The sequence below is a fragment of the Vigna umbellata genome, chromosome 5 (assembly GCF_029865625.1).
Source record: "Vigna umbellata cultivar VRB3 chromosome 5, Vumbellata_1.0, whole genome shotgun sequence".
In the NCBI taxonomy this organism is placed as follows: Eukaryota; Viridiplantae; Streptophyta; class Magnoliopsida; order Fabales; family Fabaceae; genus Vigna; species Vigna umbellata.
Window position 1 is genome coordinate 30,709,084 of NC_142169.1, and position 13,580 is coordinate 30,722,663.

Sequence of the window (13,580 nt, forward strand, 5' to 3'; positions counted from 1 at the left end):
TATTGAAATGTTTAGTACTACGTAACTCTTAACAAGGATGTTACTCTTATATACACAAAAACTAGTGAAATTGTTTATATAGTCATATAAATCTCTTATTTTTTTTCTTACAAGGAAGGTGTAAGATAGGAAAAAATTGTTGTCATTATGAAATTTTTGTTACTCGCACACAGATTTGTTCTGGCAATATAACAAATGTTAAGCCCAATACATTTTAGGCCTAATAAATTTGATTACAGAGCCCAACAAAAAGAACCCAACAGAATCAGTGCCTCATCTCATCCAAACACCAACGCCAATGACCACTCTGCATTAATGTACGCGCCGTTCCCTTCTCTATCCAGTCACTCTATGGCCATGAATAGCTTAACGGCGAGTTTCACAGCTCGAATATGCGTCACGCGCCGCGACCTACTCCATATGCGACGCCGTTCCACATTCAGCCGCGTCGCCACCAAACTCACACATCCAAGAATCGTTTGCATGGCGGTAAGTCACTAAAATAATTGAAACGCAACAACTTGCCGAATCGACTATGTATTTTTTTCTTATTACCGTTGAACTGCAGGAACCTTATCTGATAACGAAGTTGGATTCTGCGGAGAAAACCTGGAAAGAATTATCGGTATGTATGACACTACGCGCTATTATGCTTCCATTTTCTGTGATGGATTTGGTGTCATAGATGAAATTTCAGGTCAAGCTTGCTGATCCAGACATCGTGTCTGATCCAAAGGAGTATCAGAAGCTAGCACAATCAGTGGCAGAGCTTGATGAGGTGCTACAATTTATATTACTATTTACTCATTTGCATGGAAATTAAACCTTACGTGTTGACGAAACTGTGTAATGTTATTTGTGGTGCAGGTTGTGTCCGTCTACAGGCAATTTAAGGACTGTGAGAAGCTTCTAGAAGAAACCAAAGGTTTTCTGAACTTTTCTCTCTTTGGTTAGGTACTTGAAGTTGAAGGTCGAATGATATCGATTTTTGTTTTCTTTTTGAACTATTGTCGTTTAGCTTTAGCGAAGGATGCTGGAAATGATGAGGATATGGTGGAGATGATATCTTATGAAATCGACTCGTTGTCCAAGCAACTCGCTAAGCTTGAGGACCAGCTTAAGGTTTGTTTTTAACATTGTAATTGCATTGCAAGCTGCAACTTTTTTCAAGTCATATTCTGTCTTGCTTTTGACTTGTGTTTTAATGTCCAAAATCTGAATTACTAAATTCTAAGTCTGTTTTATATGTTCTTTCGTGAAATTTTCTTCTAGTAATGTATTGGCTTGGGGAATGCAGCATTTTCACGTGAAAGTTTGTTTTTGTTTGCTTCTTCTAGTTCAATTCCAATGCGGTAACAATCATCAATCCAAAACGTTGAATCAGTTGAAATTTCAAAACAATGAGAGGAATTGTGACTTGCTTTCATCACTCCCATAATATGAAGTCTCTTTTGTTACTGGATATCGTGACTCATGAGTTTTCATTCCTTGATTTTGAAAACATTGCTAGGAATCTCCTCTTAATATTTCTCATTATTTGTAACCACTTTTTCCGTTGGCTATCTTGAGTTTTTCAACCTCTCTTCCTACTTCTATATTTTCCCCCCATTTTTTGTATTTTGAAACTTCTTAATTTTGTCCTACATAATGATAGATGCTACTGCTTCCCAGTGATCCTCTGGATGCTAGAAACATAATGATTGAAGGTACATACTCTCTTTCTTTATATTGTCGTAGCGCAATGATTTTACTTTATGGCTTAGTTGAGTGTTTCATGCATCATGGGAGAGACTTGTGCCATAGGACGTAAAGTTAAATTATAATCTTTCTGAGTGATTTTTGCATTTTAATAATAGGAAACATAGAAATATTATTAAGAAATTTATTAACTGGATTAATAGAATTACTTTTGCTATTGTTTTTCAATTTTTCTATGCGAGGAGTGTTATTCGTTTATTTAATTTATATGCATAACATAGTGCCTAATTTGGCTTCTCCCATCATGTACACCGTAGTTGCACTCCACAATTCTGGATAGCGAAGCTTAACATATCAATACATTGTTTCTTCATGTACTTTTCTAGCTTTAAGGATTTTTTATCTTCATTCACTTCTGCAGTACGAGCAGGCACTGGTGGTGACGAGGCTGGAATTTGGGCTGGTGATCTTGTAGGTACATGGTTACGTTTGTCCTTTCCGAGTTTAATCCATGTGGAATGCTTAAAGTGCTCACACATGTAACAAATGACAAATCTATTATTGGACAATTTCTGAATTGTTTAACTGTCACTGCTACTTTTTTATTATCGTGGTTCAAACGAAGGAACCATTAACGTGAAGTTCAATTATGAGCATATTCTGATGGTGTTTTGTGTTGAATCAGGTCCGAATGTATGAAAGATATAGCGAAAGGAATTCTTGGAAGTATTCTCTGGTCTCAAGCTCTGCGGTATTCCTCATAAAAACTCAAACAGAAACACTTTCTCATTGCTTATGCAATTTGTATAATTTTTTTGCGATCTTTTAGGCAGAAAAAGGAGGATACAAAACTTACGTAATGGAGATAAAAGGAAATCGTGTTTACAGTAAATTGAAATATGAATCTGGCGTCCACCGAGTTCAACGTGTTCCTCTAACAGAAGCACAGGGCCGGGTACATACTTCTACTGCAACAGTGGCTATCATGCCAGAGGTGGAGTACATATTTATGGCTTTTAGCAATAAATTATTCATGATCCCAACGTATAGGTTTGAAAGCAATCTAAACATTGTCTAAAGTCTTTTGCACGTGGACTATTTCTAATTTGACATTTTATTCCAAAAGTTACTACTTCTGTATAGCAGTCTATCTTAATCATACAAGTATCGAGATTAAGTCTAAAGTGTGTGTGTGTGTGTGTGTATAGTTATAGATATAGAGATAGATATAGTGTTGTCTGAATTTGTTATCTATATTGTTGAAAGTAGCTTAAATTTTGTAATTATAGGATGATGCTGTACAGAATTTTTTTTCTCTAAATTCTTACGTTCTTTAATCAGTTTAATTTTTAGCATTATAATTCAGTAAGTATATGCATGCCTTCTCTTTTTTTAAGATTTAAAAACAATATCTATATCTATTGACCTGGAATATTTACTTAGGCTGATGAAGTTGAAGTCGTAATTGACCCCAAAGATATTGAACTGACGACTGCACGTTCTGGGGGTGCTGGAGGTAAATATCTAGGACCATGAGACCTTTTTAGTCAAGTAATCAATCTTTATATTCCTGGGAGCAAGAAATAAAGTCCTCCATGAAATCTCATGCAAAGATATGTTGCAGGTCAGAATGTAAACAAGGTTGAAACAGCCATTGATCTCTTCCATAAACCAACGGGAATCCGCATCTTTTGTACTGAAGAAAGAACACAGCTTAAAAACAAGAATCGTGCATTTCAGTTGCTCCGAGCAAAACTGTAAGCATCGACATTGTCATTAGCTTTTTGGTTTCTTGCCAACGTCAGAAGTCTGGTTTTAGAATAGAGTCGTGTTTATCTCTGAAATGTCTTCCACCTTTATTCCCCTTTTCCTCTTATATACATGTTCACATGATAAAATATCTCAATCTTTCTGTTCAATTATTCTTGAGGAACTAAAGGATATTATTATCAAGAAGCCAAAAACTGACCAAATACTCGAGTTGACTAGTGTAATTTTTTCAAGTGTTCTCTTTAGCCTATTTGTTTTAGTATGTTACATGTAAAATGATACAATACTCTTCAACAGATATGAGATCAAGTTAAGGGAACAACAAGAGTCATTACGAAACCAAAGGAAATCACAGGTATGCTCCTTCTTGTGCTGATATTTGAAATACTAGTGGGATATTGATTGAATTAAATTTTATATGGTGTACTTGCTATACGGGTGAGCAAACTGTTGTTGAGTTAAAACTTTTTTGCCTCGCTATCTCCAATTACAGGTCGGTACAGGTGCACGAGCAGAAAAAATTCGGACATACAATTATAAGGTACTGTCTAAATATATTTTAACATAGCTACACTCACTTATTAGTCTCTCCAATCCCCTTCCGAAATTTAATGAATTTCAATTCTTTATAATTTTATTCATGGAAAATTTTCCCTTTATAAATTGTTAGTTGAACAATGCTGATACTTTTTCTTAGAAAAATAGAAGACACGTGAGAAACGAGACATAATAAACAATAAGTTATTTTGAAGATCTTTGATAATCATATTCATTGAGTGAAGTGAATAAGATTCAGCGAACTAGAATGATGCAGTTCTTGACATAATAGAGGTAGAATATAGCTGTGTTGTTAAATTTTCATTTTTTTCTTTAGGAAACTAAGGTTGCTTAGTGCCAATTTTTGACACTTAAATTTTTCCTATCAGGACAACAGGGTTACTGACCACAGATTGAAGACAAACTACGAGCTCACCTCTTTTCTTGATGGTGACATAGAAGATGCTGTTCAGGTATATTACCTAACACATGGATTGGACTTTTGCTTGTGTTTCCCAGTGTGGCTGTGTGTAGAAAATATGCTTAGAAAGTGGTGTATGTAGGGCACATGTGCACTTTGTTGAGGTGGCTTATACTTAAGGCACCAGGGGAGATATAGCAACACATTTCTTATTAATGGTTAAAATTCATTTGAAACTACGAGAGGATGACTCATTAAATAAAAAGTAGGACCCATAAAATTGTGTAATTTTCGATAGATTTCAACTAATAGTAGAAACTGTATTCAAAAGAGTGTGACAGACCGAGAGTATGTTATTAGTATTCCTCCTCTTGGTATGATTAGATTACGCAGGTTTGTATTAAGATGAAAATGGGTCTGGTAATCAAGAACTTGCAACAAGAAAATTTGAAGGGCTTCAGAGACCCCCCAAAATCATTGAAACTCTTGGATTGCAACGACATTGATTCTCTGACCGAAATTCAGTCACATTAACTAAAAAATAACTTGTTTAGACCTTAAAACACTGCAAGGGAATGGAAACTGCAGCAAAAGAAGGCAGGCAACTCACCCATGGGCCTGCACTCTGCTTGGACGTTTGAAAGAATAAAATATAGTGAAAACATAATTGACAAACCGTAAAGAAGGATAAACAGTAGACTGACAAAAAGTTGCACTTTTACTACATTAAAAGGGTATACCACGCTACGCACTTTGCCATTTATGAGTTAATATGATTTAGTGAATAAAATTACTTCGCATATATCAGAGCCCTGCTTTCTCTAAACCCTTTCTTGTTGCAGTCTTGCGCTACAATGGAGCAAAAGGAACTTCTGGAAGAACTTGCTGAATCTGTAGGAGCTACGGCTGGCTGATAATCTTGCCCAAGTTATTTGAAATTTTTTGCTGTAGTACTTTTCACAATGGACGATCTATCGTATTGTTGTTCCCCTGAATGTGTCCATCATCCTAAGTTGGAGCATACGTATCAAATTGATTCAATGTGCAGTGAATAGGGAGCACTTTTTCATGTAACATTTAATTATATATAGGTTTTTACGGACATTTAATCCTATAGTTATGAGTAAAGATCTGTTTGATAATGTAAAATGGTGCAGTTAATTCTTGCATTGTGTTTCCTTCTCTCACGTACGGTTGAAACTTGGAAGTAGCTATATATATATATATATATATATATATATATATATATATATATATATATATATATATATATATTAATGTTGAAGCAGCTTGAAAAGCAACACGGTTTTTTAGGGTTCCATTTCTGATAAAAATATAAAAGAGTAATATTAATTTCTGACCAGAGCTTAGTGCCTATCTAAGTTTTACGACAGCCTTTTTGGCTAATCACTTGGAAATCATTAGTTTTGTTTTATTTGTTTCGAATAATATGTTTCTTTTTATTGTTAGGGGAAAATAAAGAACTTATTTCAGGATAGGAAACACTGCGATTTAAGAAAGTGAAAAATGATCTAGGACAAGAGAATTAAAAGTGAGGTTTTTCTGGATTATAGAAAAGAAAGTGAAACATAAATGAAAAATTTGCAAATGATAAATATAATAATTTAAAAATTATGAAATGATATATTTATTACATAATAAATCATTTTTAATAATTATTATTTTACTATATCATATTATCTACAATTAATTGCGTTATATATATATATATATATATATATGGATTTGTTAAGGCGGGTATTTTAATAATTTTCGTTCTCAAAACTAAAAAAAAATTTAAACCCTTGCTCACCTCTCTCATTTCTTTTAACCCTTTCTCTTTCATCTCTTTCACTCAAACATTTTCTCAGTCCAACATTTTCTCTTTCATCTTGAAGATGATGAAATTAAAGAGGTTAGTGAAGATGGTGAAATTGAAGAGAACTTGAATGAACAAATATTTTTGATTTTTTCAATTGAACTACATTAACGATGACAGAGAAAAGGTTGAAGTGAGAGAGATGAATAAAAGAGGATTTGAAAAGTTTCTTCTTTTTAATTTAGATAATAAAAGTTATTAAAATATCTTTAATCTTAAAACTTGAATTAGCAAAATTATATATATATATATATATATATATATATATATATATATATATTAGTTTGTCTGTGTAAAAAAGAATATTTTATTTGTATTTCTCTGTTTTTCTTTCTTATTCTATTGGAGAATCAAAATAAATAATCGACGATTCTCTTTCCTTCCATTTCTGCTGTCATCACTAAAAACAAACACGAGACTGAACCATCAATCAGGAAAACAAACACATCTTAAATATTCAAGAGCATTAGGATTACACATAAGATATTGATTTTTATAAGACAGCGTATTAAAGTCAAATTTTAATTCTACTTTTGTTGACGTTGTATTTTTTATATCAATGTTTAATTCTTATAAACTAAAATACTAATCTATTTACAGTAACAACAATTTAATAATAATATGCAGTGAAAATAATAATTTCTTAAGTTTACGACCGCGAAGGTCCAAGTGTTGATGAGGGAAGAGCTACACATAGCAACTCACCTCCCAGTCCCTCTACGATATGCAATTTCCATTCCCCAGGGAGGCAAATATTACTACTCTTGTGTTCTTTCGTTCATTCGGACATAGCATTCATTCTCACTCACTCCCAACAATCCTTTCTATGCTTCACCGCATCACCCATTCCTCTTCTCCCTCTCTTCTCCTCCTACCACGTCTTCTCTCTCACCAACCCTTCCCTTCTTCAAATTTCAAATTCCCTTTCCCACTCTCACCAAAACGTCTCACTCTCAACCTCATCCCCATGGCTTCCTCTCATTCCCTCCACAACCACATAAACCGACTCGCTTCCGAACAGAGTCCTTACCTTCTCCAACACGCACACAACCCTGTAACTTTTCACCCTTCTCCTCTCTCCTTTCCACTATTATATAATTACAATTATTTACTTATTTATCTGTAATTCCCCGTTCAAGGTTGATTGGTATCCGTGGGGCGAAGAAGCCTTCGCCGAAGCGCGCAGGCGCGACGTGCCTATCTTCTTATCTAGTAATTCTCTCCCTTTCTCTATTCTGTTTTTCCTTTTGCCAATTTCGTTTGCGTAATTGACTGCGAAGCTTTACCTGTGCTGTTCTTGACGGCGATTCTGTTCGAAGTTGGCTACAGCACTTGTCACTGGTATGTACGCGCGCGCGTTTGTGTGTGACTCACGATTCCTGTTCTTTATCTCATCTTTGAACGTTTTCGGAATCTGAAGTGTTTATTTGTAAGGTGTCACGTTATGGAGGTCGAGTCTTTCGAAGACGCAGCGGTTGCAAAGTTGTTGAACGATTGGTTTGTTAGCATTAAGGTCGTTTAATTTTTCCTTTTATTTTACTTTGAATTTTAGTTTCTCGAAAGGTTCTCTCTGTTTTCACTCTATGTTGCTTCACAGGTTGTTATGTTTTGTTCTGTCTTTCTTTAATGTCTTAATACTGCAGGTGGATCGAGAGGAACGACCAGATGTTGATAAGGTATAGAATATCGATACCTTAACTTTTCATTTAATTTATATATTTGGAAGCATGGCAGTTAAGAGCACCTACCATGATATTATATCCAAAATGGTGTTTAAGAACTTCTAAAATTCCTTTGGAATTTGAATGGTTGAGACGCTGATGGAGAGAAGTTGAGGTTTCACCAGGTAACAAGGTTTACTAAAGGATTTTCTTTTGTCTTTAGGTATACATGACGTATGTACAGGCTTTGTACGGTGGAGGAGGTTGGCCTCTGAGTGTGTTTCTTTCCCCCGACTTGAAGCCTTTAATGGGTGGAACTTACTTCCCCCCTGATGATAAGTACGGGCGACCTGGATTTAAGACTATACTAAGGTGAGAGATATTGCAAGTGTTAACTAGAATTTTCAACCTGCTTGGGCACTTCTCTGAGTAAATTTGACGGATGGCATTAAAAAATGTTTGAGTATAAAACTTCAGGTCAATTGTTTAAATTTGTATTCTGGTTTTTGAGGCTCGTATTTATATATTCTTTTCTGTTACCTTTCGCCAGAAAAGTAAAACAGGCTTGGGATAGTAAGAGGGATATGCTGATTAAGAGTGGAGCATTTGCAATTGAACAGCTTTCTGAGGCAATGTCTGCTAGTGCAGATACTGATAAACTGCCCGATGAGGTTCCGGCTGAGGCATTACGTCTGTGCTCAGAGCAGGTGAGGCTTTGAGCATATGCTTTTGTCTACCATTTCAATTTTATCTGGAAACCTTCCCCTCCATTTCTTAGACATGTCTAAAGGGGAGAAAAGGAAAATGGGAAAAGAAAATAGAGCTTTCTTATACACAGTATTGTTGTCATCTGTGCTATTTCTGTATGAAAATGGAGAAATTATTAAAAACATGGCAATCTTCTTTTCTCACTCACAAAGAATGAATTTTGAGGCTGATAGCAGACAGAATAGTAAGATTTTTATATTGTAATGACGTAGATCAAAGATATTCTTCTCTGTTTTTTTAATACTGTGAGAATGATATTATATCTGCATGCATTTGTTGGATGTTTTGTTTTAAATCCTTAATTTATGCTGAGTGTTTCAAATGTTAAATATCATTCAATCTACTGTTTCTTTGTAGCTCTCTGGGTCCTATGATCCAAAGTTTGGTGGGTTTGGATCTGCACCGAAGTTTCCTAGACCAGTTGAGATAAACTTGATGCTATATCACTCCAAAAAGTTGGAGGAGACAGGAAAATTGGATGGGGCTAATGGAAGTCAGAAAATGGTTCTCTTTAGCTTGCAATGCATGGCAAAAGGCGGGATTCATGATCATATTGGAGGTGGCTTTCACAGATACAGCGTGGATGAGTGCTGGCACGGTAAGTTTACCTTGGACTTTGAGTAAATATTGTACATGTATATATGAGCTATTCCTGTACAATTTGATTGGGCCATTTTAATTAGGATGTGCTGTTATATCCAATGCCCCTTGATTTGAAATCTTATGATTATATTGTTGAGCTGTTCATATCTTTGCAGTTCCACATTTTGAGAAGATGCTATATGATCAAGGGCAGCTTGCTAATGTTTATCTAGATGCGTTTTCTATCACTAAAGATAACTTCTATTCATATATATCACGGGGTATCCTTGACTATTTAAAGAGAGATATGATTGGTCCAGAGGGTGAAATCTTTTCAGCAGAGGATGCTGACAGTGCAGAGACTGAAGGAGCTGCAAGAAAAAAGGAAGGAGCCTTTTACATATGGGAAAGAAAAGAGGTCTTTCATTCATGTCCTGTTTGACTTTCCTTATATTTCTTTAGGAATAATTACATTGTAGGTTCCTGAATATATACAAGTCTTTATTTTGGTACCCAAAAATAAATCGGTTCAATCAATTCATTAAAAACTTTATATATTTTAATTGGGTCCAATTAGGTTAGGAACCAGAATCGAGTATGCAGAAAACTGATTGTATTAATCACTAATTAAATCCATGTGAAGGAGAAGTAATAGACAGAAGGAGAGGAATGTGCTCCTCAGAAGAAAATGTTTGTTCAATATCATGTTTAAAGAGTAATAACCGTAGCCGACTATCTTCTCACCACTCATCCCTATGTCCCCTTCCTATCTTGGAATCTATATTATGCATAACTAGTTCTGTCAAAATGACAAACACTAAACTTTGTGCCCCACTTTTTGCTTTCTCTCATAAACCTTCCAAATCATGGCGCCCTCTTTTGGTCCAAATCCATCATCTGGCCTTTCAAAACCATTTAGACTATCTGTGCTCGGCTGACATAAAAGGACTTGACATGGCCTTCAAGTTGCCGACAGGACACAATAACCCACTGATGTGACAGTAAGATGAAAATCTTTAAGGAGTCAATTTAAACAATTTATTTATGTTGTGGGAATTAGTAATTGTATTTTTCAAGAGCAAAATGTGTTCATCATCACTGATAATTTGCTCAGATAAACGGATTTGATCCTCCCCTAACTACTACTCGAATTCATCCCTCTCGGTAAGTGAAGCTCCCTCCACCAGCCACCCGCCACTCTCACATACTGAAGAAAGCTCCTCTCTTTTATGACATTTCTAAAGAGATTTCCCCAAAAAAACTACAGCCAAAACGACTTCCTTTATTTCTAGTTTTCCCCGTCAAGTTGAAGAAGACTCGCCCCAGAGTCGTTAGTGCTTTCTTCACCATAATAAGGAAAAAGATCAGAAACTTTCAATGTTTCTGAAACCTCATACTCAGCTGGTAGTTCAATCGTGTGGGTTAATAACTGTATTTTTCAATATTAAAATGTGTTAATCTTTGTCAAGGACATTCTAACTACAAAAGTCGTTCAGGAAATATTTGCTTAAACTCGTTAGTTACGATATTCCTTTAAATTTTGTCATATATTTAATATCTTTTTTTTTAGTGGATCTCCTTGATATTTATTGCACACTCTGGGGATAATGTTTTCTTTATTGTTTTTTATTCTTGTAGATTTCTATATTGTCCATCCAAATAAAAATAGAATATTTCTAGTTGAGAATAATTAGGTATCAGATATCAGTGTCCCGATTTCCTCGTGTAATTGTCGATCCTATCTACTGGTCCGTGACATTTTGTAGTCAAATTGTTGTAATTAATGATTGGTTGGTGTATTATTTTTGGAGGTGACTTCCGACTTGGTTTGTTGTATCTAGGTTCAAGACATACTAGGAGAGCATGCTGCTCTTTTTGAGGAGCACTATTACATAAAGCAATCGGGAAACTGTGACCTGTCTGAAATGAGTGATCCTCACAATGAATTCAAAGAAAAGAATGTCCTAATTGAGAGAAAGGAACCTTCAGAACTGGCATCAAAATATGGCATGTCAGTTGAGACATATCAAGAAATTCTGGGAGAATGTAGGCGTAAGTTGTTTGAAGCAAGGTCAAGGCGTCCAAAGCCACATTTGGATGACAAGGTATTTCCCTTGAATAATTTAGGATTCACCTATTATGATATATACTTCAACGAGTTTATGTGAACTCTCAGAGGGTTCCTATGCTCTTAGGTTATTGTATCTTGGAATGGATTGGCAGTCTCTTCTTTTGCCAGGTCTTCTAAGATTCTCAAGGGCGAAGCGGAAGGGTCCAAATTCTACTTTCCTGTTGTTGGCACTGAAGTAAGTTTCCATCGTACTAATATAGCATTGATGATGAATGGCTACCAATATTTAAAAAGATGAGAAAGTCCTACTTTATATTATGGTGTCTGTGGAAGATATCTGTAAATTATCATACAGATATATAATTTTAAACTGTGGATCACAATTAAGGCTTTGGATAATGAGTAGTTTCTGAGTTAGAGGACATTGATTGTTTAAGTTATGAAGGAATAGTGGGTAAAGTTGTTGGAGGAACACAGCCAACTTGATTTTTCCTTTTGTCTTTAACTTTCTCCTCCTTTTGTTTATGTATATTTCAGCCAAAGGAGTACTTGAAAATTGCAGAAAAAGCAGCATTTTTTATTAGGAAGCATCTTTATGATGTGGAGACTCGCAGGCTATACCATAGTTTCAGACGTTCTCCATCTAAAGCTCCTGGTTTCTTGGATGACTATGCTTTTCTGATTTCAGGATTGCTGGATCTGTATGAGTTTGGTGGTGGAATTAGCTGGCTTCTATGGGCCATTGAATTGCAGGAAACCCAGGTAATATTGATTGTCTGGACACCATAGAAATTGTATTTCTTGTATACCAGGCATTGAATTGCTAATGATAGTTGTTGCTTGTAGGATGCTTTGTTTCTTGATAAGGCTGGAGGTGGATATTTCAATAATACAGGAGAAGATTCTTCAGTTCTCCTCCGTGTGAAGGAAGATCATGATGGGGCAGAACCATCTGGAAACTCGGTTGCTGCCATAAACCTTATAAGATTGGCTTCCATGGTTTCTGGAAGTAAGGCTGAGAATTATAAGCGAAATGCAGAACATCTATTGGTGCGTAACACCCTTCCGCCCTTTTCCTCCTAAAAATCGCTTCTTCTCATATATGTGCTAACAGTGGTGGGATGGGATTATTTGAGGTCTGTTTCTAGATCACTGGGTCAGTTGCAACTGACCAGAATTCTCTTGAAATGACAATGCAGGCAGTTTTTGAGAAAAGATTGAAAGATATGGCTATGGCAGTGCCTCTAATGTGTTGTGCAGCAGACATGTTGCGTGTACCTTCTAGGAAACAAGTTGTCGTGGTTGGTGGAAGGACGTCTGAAGAATTTGAAAACATGCTTGCCGCAGCTCATGCATTATATGACCCCAACAGAACAGTAAGTACAGTTACTCCTTATATCTTTACATCTCATTCTGATTGTCGTCAATAACATTAGTGCTTGTGTTGATCACAGGTTATTCATATAGACCCCAGTAACAAAGAAGAGATGGAATTTTGGGAAGTAAATAACAACAATGTCTCTCTCATGGCAAAAAATAACTATGACGTCAACAAGGTTGTAGCTCTTGTTTGCCAAAACTTCACCTGTAGTCCCCCCTTGACTGATCCTTCTTCACTTGAAGCTTTACTCTCTAAAAAACCTTCCTCTTTGTTCACATAAACTAGTGGTTGTGATTTGGGTAAGATCGTCAGGGAAAGCTCCCTCTTGGATCCCCTTGTCTTATACAGAACTAGTTGGTTCTGACTTCTCTGTCAAATAAAGGTAGGTAACATTCTCCATTGAGTTCAGGGATTGATGCATGCTTGGTTGCAACCCTTTTCGTTTGCCTGTGTTAAGGGGCCTCAAATTTTGCTCAAATTTGACATGGAATGATGGAAGTTTGTATATGTTATAAGGGTTGAAATAATTATCAAAAGCTGGGGTCTGTCAGTATATATTTACTTTTTTCTTCTCATACAGGCACAATAAAGTCACAGTGCTACGGCTAAATCCTTCATGTCTTCTTGTTCGTGTCATGTCATAGTAAACTCAAAAACCTTTCCGATCTGAGTGTACATAGTGATATGTGACACTTCTTGTTAGTAACACCATATAATGACAAGAATTTAGCTTTGAAATAAGGCATAATCTTGTGGATTGAAGTTTTGAAATATATTAAATTTGAATGTATTTTATTTTAAATCCTTTAGTT

At 35.6% G+C, this 13,580-nt stretch overlaps 2 protein-coding genes across 2 annotated transcripts; both read left to right on the forward strand.

The window, feature by feature from the left end:
* Nucleotides 1–276: 276 nt before the first annotated feature.
* APG3 (Peptide chain release factor 1) lies at nt 277–5,613 on the forward strand. Its single transcript, XM_047301341.2, has 15 exons — nt 277–489; nt 569–625; nt 698–778; nt 868–925; nt 1,019–1,122; nt 1,655–1,706; nt 2,120–2,169; nt 2,384–2,449; nt 2,528–2,692; nt 3,142–3,214; nt 3,323–3,455; nt 3,766–3,823; nt 3,962–4,009; nt 4,395–4,478; nt 5,269–5,613. Exons 1-15 carry the CDS (start codon nt 316–318, stop codon nt 5,338–5,340), a joined length of 1,275 nt encoding a protein of 424 aa, XP_047157297.1. The 5' UTR covers nt 277–315; the 3' UTR covers nt 5,341–5,613.
* Nucleotides 5,614–6,994: 1,381 nt separating this feature from the next.
* LOC124828112 (catalytics) lies at nt 6,995–13,443 on the forward strand. Its single transcript, XM_047301342.2, has 15 exons — nt 6,995–7,359; nt 7,445–7,517; nt 7,625–7,646; nt 7,740–7,818; nt 7,949–7,981; nt 8,190–8,338; nt 8,517–8,673; nt 9,092–9,332; nt 9,493–9,734; nt 11,158–11,421; nt 11,512–11,622; nt 11,925–12,149; nt 12,234–12,437; nt 12,587–12,763; nt 12,842–13,443. Exons 1-15 carry the CDS (start codon nt 7,030–7,032, stop codon nt 13,046–13,048), a joined length of 2,514 nt encoding a protein of 837 aa, XP_047157298.1. The 5' UTR covers nt 6,995–7,029; the 3' UTR covers nt 13,049–13,443.
* Nucleotides 13,444–13,580: the final 137 nt, after the last annotated feature.

Excerpts from the sequence above, each read along its gene's own strand:
- APG3 (XM_047301341.2), top strand. The coding sequence starts at position 316 with ATGTACGCGCCGTTCCCTTCTCTATCCAGTCACTCTATGGCCATGAAT. Across the intron at positions 779-867 it reads CAGTGGCAGAGCTTGATGAG|GTTGTGTCCGTCTACAGGCA; the intron begins GTGCTACAATTT and ends TTTGTGGTGCAG. Across the intron at positions 1,707-2,119 it reads TAGAAACATAATGATTGAAG|TACGAGCAGGCACTGGTGGT; the intron begins GTACATACTCTC and ends TCACTTCTGCAG.
- LOC124828112 (XM_047301342.2), top strand. The coding sequence starts at position 7,030 with ATGCAATTTCCATTCCCCAGGGAGGCAAATATTACTACTCTTGTGTTC. Across the intron at positions 7,982-8,189 it reads AACGACCAGATGTTGATAAG|GTATACATGACGTATGTACA; the intron begins GTATAGAATATC and ends TTTTGTCTTTAG. Across the intron at positions 11,623-11,924 it reads TTCCTGTTGTTGGCACTGAA|CCAAAGGAGTACTTGAAAAT; the intron begins GTAAGTTTCCAT and ends TGTATATTTCAG.